General features: G+C 38.0%; 1 protein-coding gene across 1 annotated transcript; it reads right to left on the bottom strand.

Moving 5' to 3' along the window:
* Positions 1 to 1,403: 1,403 nt before the first annotated feature.
* LOC123656847 (double-stranded RNA-binding protein Staufen homolog 2) lies at positions 1,404 to 19,606 on the bottom strand. Its single transcript, XM_045592498.1, has 17 exons — positions 19,467 to 19,606; positions 19,223 to 19,380; positions 14,730 to 14,889; positions 14,031 to 14,163; positions 12,979 to 13,241; positions 12,441 to 12,542; positions 12,080 to 12,209; positions 11,384 to 11,582; positions 10,905 to 11,029; positions 9,867 to 9,997; positions 8,913 to 9,113; positions 5,299 to 5,557; positions 4,546 to 4,676; positions 4,212 to 4,320; positions 3,649 to 3,824; positions 3,181 to 3,338; positions 1,404 to 2,935 (listed from the first exon to the last, which is right to left on the bottom strand). Exons 2-17 carry the CDS (start codon positions 19,363 to 19,365, stop codon positions 2,884 to 2,886), a joined length of 2,472 nt encoding a protein of 823 aa, XP_045448454.1. The 5' UTR covers positions 19,366 to 19,380; positions 19,467 to 19,606; the 3' UTR covers positions 1,404 to 2,883.
* Between the last annotated feature and the right edge of the window lie 897 nt (positions 19,607 to 20,503).

A 20,503-nucleotide genomic window follows, 5' to 3' on the forward strand; every position in this document is an offset into this window, starting at 1 on the left:
TACAGGAGAGTGATTCAAAGTGTAAATTGCGTGTATCTTTTTACTTATTTTAAGCAGGATCATGAAATTTTAAAGTAATGCTGTACAGGCTATTTATGTTTAATATTATTACTAGCCGGTATTTAATTTGTAAATATGAGAAAAGTCACTTGTTACATTTTTAATAGATTAAGACTTAGTTATTTGGGACAGTTTTATGAAATAAACAAAAAAATGCAATTTTGCAGTTCGGACGATGTTAATAGTCATTAGCGAAATCTATTTTTTTTTTATGTCAGTAAGTCGGCAAACAAGCGTACGGCTCACCTGATGGTAAGCGATTACCGTAGCTTATAGATGCCTGCAACACCAGAAGCATCGCACGTGCGTTGTCGACCCAATCCTCAATCCCCCCAGGAGCTCTGGTCACCTTACTCACCAACAGGAACACAATACTGCTTGAAAACAGTATTATTTAGCTGTGATCTTCTGTAAGGTCGAGGTACTACCCCAGTCGGGCTGCTCCATATTTTGAGCAGGAAATTCCTGCTGTGCCCTACCAATGTGTGTGTATCATAATACTATATTTTTTTCGACATGTTTTTGCACCAAAACCACTTTTTCTCCCTCCCTCTAAAACAAGCGCGATTTTATAATTGATATACGCACATGTACAACACTTTTTATACAGTAAATTAAAGCTTGGTTTATACTCTTCACAATAATATAAGCGTTTTTGTGCTAAGTGTGGCAATTTGTGCGTTATGAGCAAAAAACTACGTCTCAAGTAGCACGCGCTTATCGAATCATATTACGCGGGAGTTGCGAGGTCAGAGCCGTGCGAGCGGTGCAGTAGCTCGAGTGCTGGGGTTGAATCCGACCCCGCGGGAGACTACGGGAGCTCACGCTCGGGAGTCCGGTCTGCCAGACATTAAGCAGATATATAAAATTCGTCTCTAGTTCGGATCTACTAATTGTGATAACTATCCGATTTTGTGATCGTCTCGCTCTCGGCGTCAAAACATGTGGACGAAGGCCCTATTAGAATTAAGATTGTGTTTGAACGTTCTGTTCAGATTACACTTAATGTTCATTGACAGTTCTCAGTCGGAGAAATGAACGAACTTCAGAATTTTAACGATACACTTGCCTCATACTAACTAGGCACTGTTCAAGCTTAAGTACTCGCTAAGCTTCGAATCAGCAACTAGGGAAGCATGCACGTAACTCAACATAGTTTCGGAATAGTTGAACAGCAGATACGCTAAAAGTTTAGGTCTTAAATAGGCTAAAATAAAACTAAAGTCAACTAGTCCACCAGCAGACAAGTAGTTTGTTACCAAGTCTAACAAAAATGAGTCACTATTTCATTATTTGTCATGTGATACAAGACAAATTGTGAGGGATATAAATGACAACAACCATTTAGATACTTTACTTTTTTTATTCTTATACAATGCTAACAGCACGAAGTTTGTTGGGGCTCGCTTAACCCATATAATAATATAAAATATTAGTTACTAAGAACAAAATAAATAAAACACTTCTTACTGCCATTATGGCGCATCTATCCAATAATAAAAATTAATTTCTTTATGCGTTGTTACTTGTGCAACATCCGACATGAAGAAATTCTACTATTGGCCTCGATTTAAAATCGTTTTTACGATAACTAAATAAATATAAGTGCGTTTTTCCTACGTTTTCTACGATAAGATTCAGTGAACAGATGCAAAAAAACTTAGTAGGAGCCACTGCATACACCTCAAGACTTACGAGTTGCAACAGTTACTACTAAGTTATCAAATATATTCATACTTTAGACCCATTGCAATGAAATGTACAATCGTTTGTGTACATTTATACCATTGGTAGGCGTCGCGAGGAGCGTTGATCTAGGAGACACATCTCCGAGACCGAACAGACGACAAACGCCCTCCGAACAAGTGTACTATCGTTCATTAGTCATTTACAATCTTACGTACGACGTTAGTCCTAGTCAATTAAAGATTACATAAAGATATAAGTTAATAAAGTTACCAAGCAAACTTACCCTACGTCGATCGGAGTACTACTTACGGTACAAGTTTTCAATTCGCATACCTTATATCTAAAATTACACATTTCATAGGTCAGGGTCGCGAAGAACATTATACCTACACTTAGCAAAGTTTAAAATCGAGGCCAGTCGTCGGGCGACGCGGGGCGGGGCGCCGCCCGCGGGAACTAAACCTATTGTCACCATGGCCGCATGATGCAACTGACTCGTCGGGACTGCAGAATCTAACGATTTTGATATAAAAACTTCTCTTTATATCGAATTTATGCTAGTAGTTACATTAAATTCTGCCGAATCCCAAAGAAACCGTTTTGGTTTGGCTTCACAGCCTCAGTTTCGTTTAATATACGTTTCTACGTGGTACTTTTCCGTGCTCGAATACTACATATTAAACGTTGAACTGTTTTATTTCAAATATATTAATTATATCTACCTCGGCTTAATTTACAAATGATATAATCGTAACTTTTGTTACGTTTCAAATACAAATTACAGTGAACAATAAATATAGCTCTACAATAAAGTTCACGAGTAAACCACGTTTACCGAGGACTGTTGGAGCTCAACTAAATACAACGCAATTCGCAATGTATAACAAAAAATATAAACATTTGTATTTTTTTAATAACAGAAAAAACATTTCAGAATAACTAATAGACTAAGAATTCTTGCAAGACCCAGAGATCAAAGGAACGTCGTTGTGAATATGTCAGAGCTGGTGAAATAAAGTATGCTGTCAGAAAAGAAGAAGTCCCGAACTTTTTATTTCGCGCCGTGAAATATTCACATGTATCATATTGCATGAAAAATAAAACGAATTAGTCTAGATAGTGAGAGGCGAGCGATCACTCGATGCCGTTGCTGATGACGCTGGGCTTGGCGCCCGCGGCCGGGATGCTCTGTATTCTGCGGAAGAGTAATTAAGCTGTTAGTGGTGCCATCGAGGTTTAAACTTACCAGATAGATATTCAAATTAAGGGAAATAGTATCCATTTAAGATTGCCTAGGTTAAACAGTTGATGTTACGTAGATAATCGGAAACAACGCGCATGGACACGAATACAATTGCGAGTTAAAAATCATAACTGTACACCTAAAAATAATATAACAGTGGCCCGTGTGGCGAGGCCGCGCGCGCTCACCCGGTGGAGGGCGCGTCGAGCCCCATGTGCGCGAGCGCGCGCAGCGCGGCGCGGGCGCACTGCTCGTGCGAGTGCGCGGTGGACGCGCCGCCGCCGTGGCACATGACGGGCGGCTCCGTCGACAGCGACACCAGCGACAGGTACTCGCCGTGGTTGCGCTGGGGACGCGTTGCAAATATTTAGCGTGTTTGACATTACAACAGTAAAAAGTAATTATGCGCCAACCTGCAGTGGAGCGGCGTGGTGGATTAACCGAAAATCCTTCTCCTACATGGGGAAAAGGGCCTACATCCAGCGGTGGGATATTACAGGCTGAAGTGATTTCAATATTAATCATCTCAGATGCAGATTCGCTAACATATAAAGTAAATAATGTAGTATATCCTAATAGCAGTATAGGGTAGACAGAAGGAAAAATAGATAAAAAAGACCGACAAGTATGAATGTGAGTGTGAGGCAGAAGCTCACCTTAGGGAAATCGGAGAACTGGACGGTGAAGCCCAGCAGCTGCGAGAGATACATGAGCTGGTCCTTGGCACCGGGCGAGCTGGCGGCGCCGGGAGCGGGCGGCGCACTCACCTCGCCGCCCGCCGCTCCCGTCGCGCCCGCCCCGCCCACCCCGCTCGCCCCGCCCGCGGTTGCTCCTGCGTCATTAGATACACACCTAACTACTGCACTACTAACAATAATAACATAGTTTACACTAGAATTATATAGTGTATGCATCTGAAATAAACTATTACTACTATATTACTTTTTATTTATTTATTAACAAACATCATATCGGTTGGTAGAAATCTGTTTTTACCCAACTTAAAGTAAATAGGTTCTCAATTCCTTTTTTCTTTTTTTTATGTGTTACCCCATAATGTCTCTTAACTGGATGTACCTCGATTTTGTAGAATAATTTTATGTAAATTGAAGTCTATTTTAAATTGTTTGAGGCCAAACACAATTATAATGTCACTAAAAGACTGATAACCCATTAAACTTTACCCAAAATTAAAAAACAATTTTAATAGAAATAATACCATTAGGCTGCGGTGGTTGACCGGTTCGCTGGTGGTAGTCCATCATAAGTACACCGGGGACTGGTTGACGGACATCACTATTGACACCGCCTGTGGTACTTTCGCTTTCCTATAAAATACAGATAAGTTTTTGTCATACTAATTCACTATGATTTTCTTTCATATTTACATTATATACTCGTAGCAGCTGGAATGAGATTCGTGTTTTAATGTTAAAAATATGATGCTTACAATTGATACTTGCGTTATACCATTAAAAACCAAAAGTAATTGAATTATGGAACTAAATTATTATTTTCTAGTATATTGTCTATTTATTTTGACATAATTGTACCTTTCTCTTAATGTCTCCATTATTAGTTTTATTGACGTCTACAGTGCTGCCGTTGCTGCCTTCAGTGGTACTTGTGTTGGCTGCCGTCTGCTCCCCGTTGCTGGCACTCAGCTCCATCGCTAGAAGCACATCTGAAATTTAATTACGATTGCTTTTATACTGACTACGTATTTGTTTGTAAGTGACGTAGAATTGATGAAAATTATAATCTGTTTTTTTTCGCTACAGACTAAATTGACACATGCAAATGTCAATTTTCGAATAATGATACCAGCTTTTTAGTAATAGTATTATACCGGTTTAAGAAATCGTAACTTTTTTACTTTTACCACATAATTTTATTATTATTTAACAATGGATGAATCTTTTAAAAATCATGGTAACTATGAAGCATCACAGATAGAAAAATACTTTCACGGAATAAATAGTAAAGTTATTTATTTGTTGTTGAAAAATACGCAATAACAAGTTTTTAACAGGAACTACACTAGAAATTGGTCGATGGACTGTAGCTAATACCATAAAAAACGAAAACACAGCGCCATTTTGAATACATGGCATTCGTCCTTCAACCTCTGAAATGTTCGAATGCGCCCGTTGTCGTATGCGATTTCACGTGTTATTTGTTTCCTGTCCTGTGTGGATGTGTGCTGAAATGTGCAGGAGTGTGTGGAAGTATGCGGGAAGTTGAGCGTGTGCAGGAGATTGTGTAGGGTTGCGGAAGTGTAGAGGAGAGTGCGATAGTGTGCTCACTCTGCGCGGCGCGCCGCTTGGCCGTCTTCTTGTTGGGCCCGAGGCCGGTGGCGCTGTGCGGCGGCGCGTCGCACTGCACGACGAACTCGCGCCGCCGCGCCGCGCCGCGCTCCTCCAGCACGCGGTACTGCGGCGAGCGCGCGCGCGCCGCGTGCCGCGCCACCGCCAGGCGCGAGATAGGGTTGTCGACCCCGCCCGCCGCGCCGGCGACCGCCCCCGGTACGCCTCCGCCCTCCGGACCTGCGCCCGCCCCGCCCTCCTGCCAAGAGCGTCACATTCAAAATATAATACTCTACATGACGATGTAACGAGTTACGGTAGCTGCTACTATAACTATTTTGTATTTCTATTGAATTTCATAAAACTTCAACTAAACTCCATCCCAAAATAAAATTCTATTTTGTAAACAAATAGAGCGGAATGGGTAACCAGACTACTATAGTGCTGTGATGTATGTTGATAAATGTCGATGTCGGTAAATTTAAATTTAATTAACGAAACGTATATCAAATTTGACGCGTAGCGACTAGTGCGTCGCTGCATTTCCCGATCTCAGTGTTACCAGACCAGAAATTCGATTTAGAGGGTTCATCAGGTTTTTATTCGTTCTTAAAGGATTTCTTCATTTCTAGCCAAAACCATGTGCATGGTATACAAGGCAATCCAAATAATATTATCTGATATATGTTTTTATGTTTTCCTGTATTTTTATATAAAGGAACAAGTTTCCTGTATTTTTTTATATAGGTACAAATAGTTTTTTTGATAACGCGAACGATATAATACCTTAGCAGAATGCAGCCTGCATGCGCGTTTCAAATTAGATTTCCGAGAGTACTTTTCAGTATTTGAGGTTACTCTGTGTTGTGACAAATTTTACTCTTGTGTTGTGACAGCCTTTTCATGCATCACTATTTCGTTCATGTTGTAATTACTATCTAATTAAAACATTTTCTATTTAGAAACTAATGAAAGTACAGGGAAATTTTAATCAATATATAAAGTCTATTTGTATTAGGGGCACATTGCCTTAGCTGGGACTGCACTCTATCATGTAACAACTCCTTTGAAACAAGTATTTTCAATTTGATGACAAAGAAAGAAAGAAAGGTTATTTATTGGCCTCATTATAAACAATTACATCCTGCACGGTAAAACAAAGTAATAAATTAAAAGAAAAAAAGAAAAATGAATACAGCAGCAAGATTAGAAATTCAAAAACATAAAACAAGTTCAAGAAGGCCAACCGGGTCTCTGCTTCAGCATTGCTTAGCAGCAAATGTTTACTGCTAAGGCGCTGTTCTTCTGTCAAAGCCTGCATTGCTGACATTAGACGTCAAACGTCACAAGAACACACTGAACTTATACAAAAGAAAAAAATAAAATAAAAAATTAAGAAAAGAAACAAATAATAATAATAATAAAAAATAAAATAATAAAAAAAAGATAATAAAAACACAATCAAAAAAATAATTAATTTGATTCAGTTTGATCCTTGACAGATGCTCTTTTATATAATAAATAAAAATAATAAACTGAATACATAAAAATAAATAAAATACTGAAATAATAACTTATAACATAACAAATAATATGCATGAAACACTTAAAGTATTTTTAATGAGATTTAAAGAAACTGTTACCACAGATAAAGACATGGTCTTATTGATAAATAATGAAGTAATGCCTCTCTCAGAGTCGCTTTAAGTAAGACACTATTTAACTTTAATGGCCGTTTTAACTTTTTATGACTTATATATGTTGCAGTCAAAACTCTTAACCAGTCAAAAGCACTATTGACTAGCAAAATCAGTCAGAAGTACTTTTGACCGTTTGCTTTAGTCAATAATACTTTTGACTAAAATAACAGTTAAAAGTACTTTTGCCCAATGGAGCTGGTTAAAAGTACTTTCGACTAAATGATTCCGTCAAAAGTGGTTTTGACTGGTTGTATCAGTCAAAACTCTTAAAAAGTTAAGGTGGTCGATAAAAATAACGACAAACGCACATATAAACTTTTATATTACTCATTATTAGTGGAGAGTGTGCTGATATTAGAACAAAAATGAGTGACTACGAAAAGAAAGAAGGCTTTTTGCGAAGAATTTTAGCGATGGAAGATATGAAAGATAGTCATTTCAATGTGATGACAAAAGAAAAATTTAAAAAGTTTGCAATGGATGTGGAAGACGCGAAATTTAATGACCATTACAGTACAGTAGACTTCAACAATTAACACATTGAAGTTTGTGGTATAAAAAATTAGTTACAAACACAGAATCTGTCAAATATTTTTGCCGGCTGAGGAAATCTACGACATTATTGATGCTGCTCATATTTCTATAGGGCATTGTGGTCGCGATAGACTTAAGAATGAAACGGTAAAAAAGTACGCTAATATTACAAAAGAAATGATTAATATATATTTATCAATGTGCGAAGTATGTCAAAGGAAGAAAAGCAAGAAACGGATGGGTCAGGTTTAGAAACCGATCCTGCACACTGAAATGAACAGCCGCTGCCAAGTCAATCTGATTGACATGCAGTCGCAAGAAGATCGTGGGCATAAATTTATTACGGTTTATCAGGATCATTTGGCTAAATTTATTCACATCTAACGAGTTAATAGTGCTTTTGACTGACGCTTTTTTGCAGTTAAAAATACTTTTGACGGAGAGCGTCAGTCAAAAGTATTTTTAACCGCGAATTTGCAGTCAAAAGTACTAAAAACCAATAATTTTCAGTCAAAACCATTTTTGACCAACTTGTCCAGTCAAAAGTACTTCTGACTGATTTTGCTAGTCAATAGTGCTTTTGACTGGTTAAGAGTTCCGACTGCAACATATATATATATATAATTATCCAGTAGCCATTGTGTGTGATTACACAGGGAATGGCTGTGTGGCTACGGCACTAAAGAATTTAGCCACCCCCTCTCTTCCCGTGGGTGTCGTAAGAGGCGACTAAGGGATAACAAGGTTCCACAACCACCTTGGAACTTAAGAAGCCGACCGATGGCGGGATAACCATCCAACTGCTGGCTTTAAAATACTCAGGCCGAAAATGGGCAGCAGCGTCTTCGGTGCGACAAAGCCAGTACTGCGGTCACCAACCCGCCTGCCCAGCGTGGTGACTATGGGCAAAACACATGAGTTCACGCCATTTTTGGCACGAACTGGTGGAGGCCTGTGTCCAGCAGTGGACTGTATAGGCTGTAATGATGACACAGGGAATGCGTATTTCTCTTCCGGTAAGGGGTTTGTTTACATAATAAGACTTTTATTTTTTGGATGGAGTTTAGCAATTATACAGTCTTGGCAAGAACGTCTGCTTGTTCACTACAAGTAATTTTTTACCAATCAGATAATATTTAACCATTAACATCCAAACATGACAAACCATTACCACCATCATCAATAGTACATACGAAATCGTATATACGCGTTTATACGTCAGGGTCAGCAAACTAATGAAGATCAGTAGTAAACATTTAGATATAGCGTAGCGTCTATGAACGAGCGACGACGAGACGTCACAATGTTCATTCTGACTCACTGTCTCAGCGCGCACGCAGCCTACCGCGATGCGCACGGACTCGCACGCATTGTACTCGCCTTGATGAGGTTCCTGGGCTTCTTCTTGGCGGGCGCGTGCCGGCGGCGGTCGGCGGGCGGGCGCGCGCGCAGCAGGGCGGGCGGCCAGCGGCGCCGCATCTCGTCCAGCATGCGCTCGGCCGCGCGCCGCTTCGACACCTTCTTGCCGTTACCCTCGCCCTCCGTCTCCATCTCGCCCACCGTGCACAATGTCACGAACACCTGCACAGTGGATATATAGCTTTATTATAACGCACTCTTATATTATTATATACATACAAAATATAAACAAAGATTTTCTTTATACGACTTGGTTGGCACAGGATGGTGGTAAGCAGGTGGCGAATGCTAGCGCGACCCCATCTCGCCCCACCCAGACAGATGACTGCTCACACGTGTTGGTTTTTAGTCAGTAGGAGTCTGACATAACCCTCTGGCGTCCCCGCGCTGGAGGATATCCATGATGGATTTTCCCCACGTAAAAAAAAGGCTGGTGATAAGCGCTTACTGTACCAGAAAGCATTGCAAGAGCTTTGCCGACTCTACCCCTATTCCCCCCTTAAGAGCTCTGATCACCTTACTCTCCACCGGAACACAACACACAGTATTATTTACCTCTGATCTTCTGTAAAGTAGAGTTAGTTCCCCAGTTGAGCTGGTCCAGATTTCGCTCTGGTTATTTCCTGCTGAGCACTACTATCTCAGTCGTTTTTTAGTCAAGTCTTCAGTCAAACTTTCCTTTTTACTTACACTGTTTGTTTAAAAGGTAAAATGTAGTTACCCGTTAACCCGTTTAATGCAAAAACAAAGCAGTAGTGTAAATATTAGAAGTCATTAGTGAGGACTTGTGCTTACACATATAAAATAGACAAGTCTGAATTCAAACATATGGGAACAATTAAAATGTATCACAATGTTTTTTTTTAAACTGAAGAAGTTACAAGGAAAAATATATAGAAATAAATAATAGCTCACCCTCATGTGTGGTGGTCCGCGTTCAGATTTAACACTAAACTGAACTGAGAGATTCCTCTTTAATGCCAACTCATGCACTAATGATACTGGAGATTTCACTTCTGAGTTCAGCAAGTCTGAACCAGCATCACCTGTACAAGATATTTTACAATCTTGTGATAAGAAAAATCGTGTATTAGGTAAAAAATATACATTCTGTTTTTATAAAAAAATACTTTTTGGCCAATAAGCACTACATGTACATAAAAAAAGTAGAATGGAAAACTATGTCCATAAAAATACTCTGTCTTGTGAGTAAAGTATGTGTTTTCCAGACACTACTCAATTTGAGCATTAAGCAGTGTTAAGGAACGTCTCACATCTTGCGTTGCAACTCTTGGTTCACATCGTGTGGTCCGCACTTAATTTATCGGTCATCGGTGTGAAGTGTTTATAAACTGTGAGTGCAATAGACAATCAGTGGTGTGACAGAACGTTAGCTATATAAGACAGTGATTTGACATTTGACCCCTTTTTCCCATACTTCTTCTCGTCGTACGAAGTGTTTGCCTAAACAATGTAATCTTGCAATATAAAATAATTTAGTTTCTCAAATCTTTCATTTTCTCCATTTCAACAAACAACAATGCAATAAATACAAGCAACAAAGCAACACAACGAAACAAGCAGTGCTAATCTCGGAACTTCCTTGAAGATATGAAACTTTTTTTAACAGACTTCAACAAAGGGGGAAGTTTCTCAATTCAATTTTATTTATTTTTTTAGGTTACCCCATAACATTATACTGGATGTACCGATTTTGAAGATTCTTTTTTGATCGAAAGCTTATGATCAGTGGTGGTGTGGTCGCATTTAAATTAATGTCGATAAACAGTCAATAAAATAATGCGTATTTAAGTGACTGTTTTATCGACTACCTACGTCATATTACTTGTCGAGGTAATTGAAGTCAGCTTTAACGACGGCGTTAGCCTGTCTGTCGAGAGAGGGATGTCGGCTATACAGCCTACGTCACCGAGTAGCGGGCGGGAGACGTACCGTTGTCGTCCGCGTGCGACAGCGGGCGCAGCTCGTGCAGCGCGCGCGCCGCGGCGTCGTGCCGCGCGCCCTGCGGCGTGGCGCCCTCGCCCACCCACGAGCGCCCGCCCACACACACGCGCACCCTGCACGCGTAACCACGGGTTTACATGACATACGCACCACTTTGCTGACGGCTTTTAATGTAACTATAATTCAGGAGCTTATTTTAGTATGTAGTAAACCAGCGATTTTAAACTTTTTGAACCAAATTTTTCAGCTGCTTCTATTGAGAATTGTTGTTAATCCCTGAAAATAATTACCTATCGTCGTCCTATCCTTTGAAATGAAACATTATAATACTAGTGTCATACATACAAATAAACAAATTAAACGAATTAAAATCTTATATGTATAAATCTCGTGTAACATGTGTTTGCTTCAGAACTTATCCGAGAATATTACTATATCGCACAACGTTTGCAGGGTCGTCGGCCTACCTATAGAGGATGGCGGCGGGCTCCATGAGGCGCGGCGCGTGCGGCGCGTGGTGCGGGTGGTAGGGCGGCGCGAAGGGCGCGGGCAGGCGGTAGGGCAGGCGCGGGCGCGCGCGCGGCACGGCCGGCACCGACGTGTACACGGCGGGCTGGCACAGCTTCATGGCTAGTGCGTTCAGCTCCACCGTGGGCATCACTGCGCCTGTCCGGTACATACAATTACATGTTTAAAGTTTAATACTTTTTGTGGCAACCCTTCCTGTTAATTTTATTATAATCTAATATATAATATAATGTAATGTATAAATGCTATATATAATCATCTCGTGTCATGCTGTTTATTGTAGTAATTGAAATTTTTTATATATATATACTAGCTGAATGATATATGATAAAGGTCTTCATTATTTTTTTTTTTACAAATAAACTTGTGTTCTAGTTGATGTGTAGAGGATAAATATTTGCTCAAAATTTGATCAGCCCAACTACAGAAGTATCTAATAGAAGATTTGTTTTAAAAAATTATAACCTCACGCTGTGTCGTTTTCCTGTCGTGAGTAAGGTGGCCAGAGCTCTCGAGGACGCGTGGGAATAGCGATGGTAACGCGCTTGCAATGCTCCCGGTGTCGCAGATGTCTAAAGGCCACAGTATCGACTATTTATCAGGCAAGCTTATAGTATAAAAAAATGTAGTGGTACCGGCGTGTCGGTGGTGGTGCGGCTGGTGCGCGTGCGCGGCGGGCGGCGCGCGCGGCGGCGGCGGCGGGAAGCGCGTGCCGCCCAGCGCCGCGCGCGCCGCCGCGTGCTGCGCGCGCTTGATGGACGACCCCTGCGGGCACGAGCGCTACTATTGTACTTCGTAAAGCTTGGCAATATTGCTTATACTCGCCTCACTTGTAGACGTGTGTATATTATAAATTAATGACTTTGTATTTTGTCATACTAAGATTCGTACAAGATTCATTTTTTACCAGTAACACACATATACTTAAATATTTATAGCATTTCAGTTCTTCATATTAAAAAGGCTAGAATATAATATAATACATATATATTTTACCTCAGCTGTATATTCCTCAGTGTCACCCAATCGGAGCGTAACTGTGAATACTTTTTTGTGAGCGGGTCCTGTTTCTGATGTGAGGCGATATTGATGCTTAATCTGAAAATTAAATGTTGTACAATTTAATACATTTATATGTTTACAATTACTTTTTGTAATATACATAAGTCAATGACGAATCTAGTATAATGAAGAAATATAAGGGCAGTTTTACATTATTCAAGTATCATGGCTATATAACATACTATGTACATGTACTAAATGATGCACTTGCCAACTGTTGGCTGTAGTCATAGAATATCTATGTGTTATGGCTGTACTTTTCTAGAGGTTATAGAGTTGTTTGACTACTCACAGGATCTACTGTGGCTATCTAGAGGTAAACATGAGATTTTGGCTTCTAAAGACTCAAATGAAGGTAACAGATATTGTAAGTAGTAGAAGAGACTGTGAGAGTTGGTAGTGATAGTGTGAAGAGTATAAAATACATAGTACATTGAATCGTCAACATGGTTCAATTAGTTGTATAAGTTACCTTATTGTACCTGGCCAGCTCGTTGACCAGGCACATGGGTGTCTTCTCTTTACTGTTGGCCGGCGCGGCGGAGGGGCGGGCCGCCTCGCCCTCGCCCTCCGCCGCGTGCGAATCCACACCATCTACGTCAACGCCCGCCCCGCCCACCGTCGTACTCGCTACGACCGCCCCGCCCACCGCAGCTACGCCTCCTGAGCTGTTGTTATCTTCTTTGGTGTCGCTAGCAATGGGCTGTATGTTTGTGCTCGGTGTTGCTGGCGTTACTATATACGAAAAAAAAACCGACAAGGGTGAATTCTTGTAGCTTAGCTGATGAAATAAAATCTGAACTAAATTGAAATCTGTGTAATTAAATTACGTTCCTTCATGCTATCCATTTTAATTTGACACCATTTTAATGGATGTTGTTCAAAAACCATCCACACTTAGACAGACAGATATAAATCAGTCCATCAAACTTCACTAATCATACACAAAGTACATTACATGAATCGTACTATAGATATTCTTTTACAAGTAACAATACTACGTATACATATAAAGAAAAAAAGAACAAAAAGAATAACCATAACTTTACTGACCAAAGTCAGAGGTTAGTTTTGTTTGCTTCGACAATAACGGTGAATTTGGCTTGCACAGACCTATTGGTAACAGACAAATTTTTTAATTACAATGATACTAAAAATTGACATACTATATTAACAAAAAAAAAAGAGTGTCATAATAAATTTTTAAATGGCCCAGTGAATACAATACATAAACTGACCAAAAGGAATAGATCGAAATCTGGGGTAAATTAATTTGTAGCAGTGGTGTTGTGGTGTTCAGTGGTAAAAGAAAACACCATGATACAGTTTGCTTGTCTCAGAAAAAACTCTTATGAACACATTATTATAATTTTTAATTTGATTGATTTAAAAGTTCTGAAACCTATTAATGAAGCAATTGTTCTAATTCAGCTTTGATTTGTCTTAGTAGAAAAGGTTTTTACCCAACAATGTAAACAAGACATAACAAACAAAAATAACAAAATTTGAAATATAACTAGTTACCATTATGGTTTTGCTGTGTGGTGGGGGGTGGCAGAGGCGGTGGTTGTGTGTAGGGCGGTGGCATGACGCCAGGCGCACCGCCGGGCCCGTAACCACCGCCAACGGAGTATGGTCGCCGGAGACGAGTCTGTTGCTGTTGAAATAATATATTAGTATTACTGGACATAGTATAGACAACAAATTGAGTAAATGTTTCGTTATATTTTTGAAGTGATAACTTCTTATGGGAGAGTGAACCGCTTCGTTACGCAACGCGTTACGGCATCAGTCTGTCTGGCTTCTCTTTCTCTCACGCATACGCCAGCGGTAGGTAGGTACGCTCCTCCTCTTGCACTCTAACCCAGTTATTTTTTTTTATACATCTAGGTCGGCAAACAAGCGTACGGCTCACCAGATGGTAAGCGATTATCGTAGCGTATAGACGACTGCAAAACTACAATCGCATTGGTGACCCTACCCCTATCAGCTACCCCCAGAAGCTCTAAACACCTTACTCACCATAGGAACACAACACTTGTTGAACAGTATTCTTTATTATTATATTGTTACTATCAATATTTAAAGAAAAAAATAATCATAAATATGACAGCAAAACCAGATTTTGTTGATAAAGTGCTTACCAGTCAATAGACAGTTACAGACACCACATTGACCGAAAAAGCTTTAAGTAATAATGCAAAGGTAAGTAGCGTAACTAACGGGTGGTACGTTGTGGTGCTGCGCCGGCGGGTGGTGCATGGGGCGGATGGAGTGCGGAGGGCGCTGCGCGGGGGCGTGGTGCACTGGCATGCCGCCCATCGCGCCCATCTGCCCGTGCCCGCCCATGCCGCCGCCCGGCTGAGACGGGCCCAGTGGAACTCTGCGAACGTTTTACCGCACCCGTATCATACTTTTTCTGTTTTCGTAACAGTGCTGCTGTTCCTCTAACTATACAATTAAAATTTCACTTTTTTTACGACTAGGGTGGCAAACAAGCATACGGTTCACCTGATAGTTAGCGGTTATCGTATCGTATCGCCTCTAACAGCAGAAATATCGCAAGCACGTTGCCAACCCAACCCCTGACCCACCAGGAGCTCTGGCCACCTTACTCGCCACAGGAGCACAACACTATTTGAGCGCAGAGTTATTTCGCTGTGATCTTCTGTAAGGTTGAGGTATTTCCCCAGAGGGGCTGATCCTGATTTTGACCAGGCTATATCTTGTTATGTCCAACCTCAATGTCTCCACTTTATTATCAATCACTGAATTGCAAACATAAATTTGATACTACACTATAAACTCCGGTTAGATTATAGCTACAAATTAAAGGCACAGCTGAATTATAAGAGGCTACGCACATTGATACAGGGAAAGTGATCAATTACTTGTAGATTTGGGGCTTTTAATGATGAACACACAGAAACTGTATCGTAGTAGACATGTATGTCTTACAAGGCCAAGTGAGAAATTCGAAAGACTTTCTAGGGGGTCGCTTAGTGACTCGTCCGCTGCGATACTGTTATTCCAACTGCCCGACAGTTCAAAGCGCATGAGACATCGGGTCGGTGATATAAAAGTTTTTATATTCATTACAAGATCGCCTCGGATGAAAAGTGCCGTCATATGTTCCATTCACGACCAGTTTAAGTAACAAAGAGAGCCGCAAAGGACCCTCGACGTATCAACAAATTACACAACATTTGCATATGAATACAGGTAGACTCTTTATAGGCGAAAGAGTAAAACATAGACTTTTCTTAAATAGTGTCAATGTTTGAGTGATAATCAGCCGGTGACCGGTATTATTCTTGGACAAATTTTATTGAGTTTTGTAGGGTTCGTGTGTGAGTAAAAATTGCGTCTAACAGGTACCGATATTTATAGCTGCATCCTTTTTATGAGACAGACTATCATTGAATTTAACTTGCAAGTTAAATCCAAAATTATCATAATTATTAAGATTTTTTATGAAGGATCAATATAAATTGCTCTAATATATTTAAAGATTAAATATCTAATATAATTTCATTAAAAGACCTCCCTAATGACAAAACAGTAAGTATAAAAATCATAATTTGCTTCAGATTCTATAGGTACACATTTGGGTTGATTTATTGTCATTTACAATATTACGGTTTACATCATATTTATTAATACGCTAAAGTTAAGAAATTTGCTTCCTTTTTTAGAAAAAAATCCTCACAATTACTCCACATAAATTATATGTACATATATCATTTAATAGATAATTGCTTGCTCTACTGGCATCCACAACTAAAAAATTTAAAACTATTTAAATAGGAATGTAAAGGATGCTTTAAGAAGAAGGAAAGCAATTTTTTTTTCGTAAATCAACGCGGGTGATACCGCGGGGCCCAGCTAGTTTATTTTTTTAATATCCTTAATACACACACATGGTTGTCTGTTCCTAGGATAAGCATCTTAACGCTTGTTATATGTAACAGCTCACTAATACAGTGTTAGCATTTAGATTTATAATTCTAACAATTATTAAAATATTGGATTTTGTGGCGATATTAGGAACGTATATTCGTTTAATAATAATAATAATAATAATACACTTTATTGTACACCAAAAACAGAAATGATACATATCAAAGAAAGAAAAAAATATTGACAATATATTCATTAGGTACAAAGTCGTTTAATACCGGAACAGTATAGAGATGGTGACACCATCTTCCGAATGGTTAATATTCATTTACGATTAGTCAGTCGCTATCTTTGTTAATCTGTTTTGCAGGTTATTACACAATAAATACTGTTATCATTTAAATTTATGATTCAATAATAATTTTATATGATTGTATTGTTCTCACTGTGTTGTGTCACATTATTTGTTGAAGTACCAGAAAAGCATAAAGATGGTGCCACCATCTTCCGAATAGTTTATACTAATTATCTAATTGGTCAATCGCCATCTTTGTCATGTATTGGCGGAATTGCTGTTTTTTTTTATATCACTAGGTCGGCAAACAAGCGTACGGCTCACCTGATGGTAAGAGATTACCGTAGCTTATAGACGCCTGCAACACCAGATGCATCACAAGCGCGTTGCCGACCAAATCCCCAATCCCCCCCAGGAGCTCTGGTCACCTTACTCACCAACAGGAACACAATACTGCTTGAAAACAGTATTATCTAGCTGTGATCTTCTGTAAGGTCGAGGTACTACCCCAGTCGGGCTGCTCCATATTTTGAGCAGGAAATTCCTGCTGTGCCCTACCTCAGTTAAAAGTTGTCCTATAAATATGATAATTTGTAAGTGAAGAAGCAGTTATTGTTTAATTATTGTGCGGCTAACGTTGCTACTCGATACGTGGCGTATAAGTGATTATTGTGATAACGTGTTCAATGTAGCTAAAAGTGTGTATTGTGAATAACTATAGATTTGAAGTGAGAAATAAGTGTTTTATTGAGTGTTTTCAGTCGTGTTCTACAACAGATACATACTTTTTTGATAAATATACATATAAAATAATAAATACATAAATAAGTACTCATATTACACACACAGACTTAAAGCTATTGATTTGATTAGTAGTCAATCTTCAGATAAGTGTACTAAACAAAAAAAACTTCAATTACTATATAAATATAATACAATTATGTAGATAGATAGGTACTTAAATAAAATCAGTGAGTTGTTGGTCCCTTTTGTATAGACACTGATTTGCAATTAATTACAAGTGTAGTTCTTTAAGGGAGTGAAATCTGAATTTTAATCAAAAAATAAATCATTAACTTTACAGATGATATGGTTTATATTTGGCACATGTTGCTTTTTGTGTAAGCAACACTCAAAACGTAAATTACTAAATCAGTAAAAATCCTTTGTTTTCAAACGTTTATTTTTAGACTTTTTATTTCATGATTAAAATTAAATTTATTGAAACATTAATAAATTGTTTGTTTACTTTGAAAATTATATAAGTGTATTTCGTAATATAGCTTATAAATAAATAATAACAAATAAATATCTATTACAAATACATGTGGAAGTCTGTTCCTACAGTAAACAACTTAATAGCCACATTTTTTTTCCAATAAATACGGCGGTAATCAAACCCACAACCCCCGGAGCAGAAAGCAGGGTTACTACAAACTATGCAAGCGAGCTAGTTACGTAAACAGTATTTATGCATACAGTAATACATAATTCATTTGTGATGATTAATAAATTATCTATTCTTTTATAGTGTACAAAATGTTTGTTTAACGATAATATTTCTTTTTGTAATCGGTTTTGAAAGTAGGCTAGTTTGGTAAGACACCATAATCTCAAATAAATATGAAGATGGAAAAATTTTGTATCATTGATTTAAAACTCACCTCAAACTCAATGTTTAAATTAAAAATAGAAGGTTTAACTTTTGTTTAATCTAACAGCAAATTTAGAATTTTTATTTCAACACATCAAATTAGTGTTGAATTGTAATGAACTGAAGATTGATGATTTTGATGAATAAATTGTCCTGCCATTGTCATCAATACATGAAAATAAACTATGGAAATGTTTACTGAAAATAATTAAGTTTTTGCTATAGAATGTTAGCATTTCTGTGTGATCAATTTAATTTAACAATAATACTCATTGATTGTCGACTTTGATATGATCTTGCTCAGAACAAAGCCATATTTTGTATCAGTTAACAATAATTATTTTTATTAAATAAATACAAATATTATTGCGTATATTAATTACATAAAATACATATATTACTTGAATATAATGTCATAACAATTCTATTTAAAAAAAGTTGTATAAATACAATCAAATTATTGGTTTATATTTTGAAAGAAAGTTATTAACTGTAACTACTGTACTGTTTCTAATAGTCAAAAGCCTCTCACAAATATTGTCGTTTTGTATAATATATAAACAGTAGTTACAGCAGAATTTGTGTCGATTTTAAACATATATATACAATTCAGGGTATATGAAGAAAAGTTTAAATAAATCAATTCCTACTGACTAAATATAATAATGACTAAATGGTTGAAGTAGGTTTAAGTTCCATCTATTAGCGTGTTTCTATAAAAGCTACAGCCAGACTTATAAGAATAGAACAAAACAAATTTCACTGTTAAAAAGAAAATATATGAAACTTTTATCACAATCACAGACGAATGAAACCAGTAAGAATTTAAATAGCACAGCAAATAAATAGTAAAAAGCCGGACGTTACCTAGTTAGTGTTACGTGCCTGTTCTCCCTGTGCATCTGATGCGGCGGCATTTGGTGGTGGGCTGGCATGCCCTGGTGGCCCGGCATGTGCTGCGGCGGATGCCCGGACATTGGCTGATGATGCATGTTCGGGTGATGCATCATCGTCGCGATCGCAGCCTACACCACAACAAAATATTCACAACCGTCAAACAAACAAAAACATTGTGATACTTCGATTATATGCATCACAACCGGATCCTTACCGTAAATTTGTCTTGCAAATTATTCAATTTATCAGCTTTACGATCGTCATATATCCGCTCACAATAAACGCAATTGTTATTATATTTGGCAAACAGTAAAGAAAATCGTTTCGTTCAACATGCGGCCATGTTAAAAATGTTGCCATACGCATAAACTTAAAAAATACGACATTTGCTTAATAAATAATAATGCTTCAAAATAGTAGAATCTTTTTTTTTAAAATAGGTATTATACTTTTAGGTTTTTTTTATTATAGTAGGTAAACTTGTACTTTTTTGCTAGTTTTAAAGTTTTTATAGAAATATTAGGCAAATATTAATCTAAAATTTTTACAAACCAAAAAACTATAAATCGTTTTTTAAATTTATACTTAAAGAATAAATATAAATATAGTTAGGTTTTCGTTAGACCTCATAAAGTGGGCCAGCCAAGTAAACTAATCTTCAAATATTTTAAGGCTTCAGTAAATTCTTATGGAGTTAGAAGAGATCTATGAAACATTATGATAATTTCCTGTTAAGTATCAAAAAAAAAATAATTTAAAACTGCATGTGTGATACATCCTTTTCTTAAGATACCACTTAAAAAACAGAATTAATTATTTGATTTCAAAGTGTGTTATTCATATCTTAAAGTAATATTTTATGACATCAGTTAACAAATTACGGGTAACTTTACTTATATTTCTGTAGTGGACTTGTATACATATTCATAGGTTTGATATAAGTAGGTAATCGTATTTATTTATCTACTTTGAAAATTTTAAAAATGTGATGTCCTTTGGGGCATTTGATGGCCGCTGGACTTTCATTTTTATCTAATATATAAAATTCTCGTCTCGCGGTGTTTATAGCTAAACTCCTCCGAAACGGCTTGACCGATTCTCATGAAATTTTATGTGCATATTGGGTAGGTCTGAGAATCGAACAACATTTTTTTTCATCCCCCTAAATGTTAAGGGTACTTCACCCAATTTTTTTTTAATTTTTATTATACCTTTCTTTTGATACCCATATTGTAGGAGCGCACTCAAAAC

This window comes from Melitaea cinxia, chromosome 1 (assembly GCF_905220565.1).
Source record: "Melitaea cinxia chromosome 1, ilMelCinx1.1, whole genome shotgun sequence".
NCBI lineage: Eukaryota > Metazoa > Arthropoda > Insecta > Lepidoptera > Nymphalidae > Melitaea > Melitaea cinxia.

Excerpts from the sequence above, each read along its gene's own strand:
- LOC123656847 (XM_045592498.1), bottom strand. The coding sequence starts at position 19,365 with ATGATGCATCACCCGAACATGCATCATCAGCCAATGTCCGGGCATCCG. Across the intron at positions 13,242-14,030 it reads CACACAGCAAAACCATAATG|TAACGCCAGCAACACCGAGC; the intron begins GTAACTAGTTAT and ends TTTCGTATATAG. Across the intron at positions 4,321-4,545 it reads ATGGAGACATTAAGAGAAAG|GAAAGCGAAAGTACCACAGG; the intron begins GTACAATTATGT and ends TGTATTTTATAG.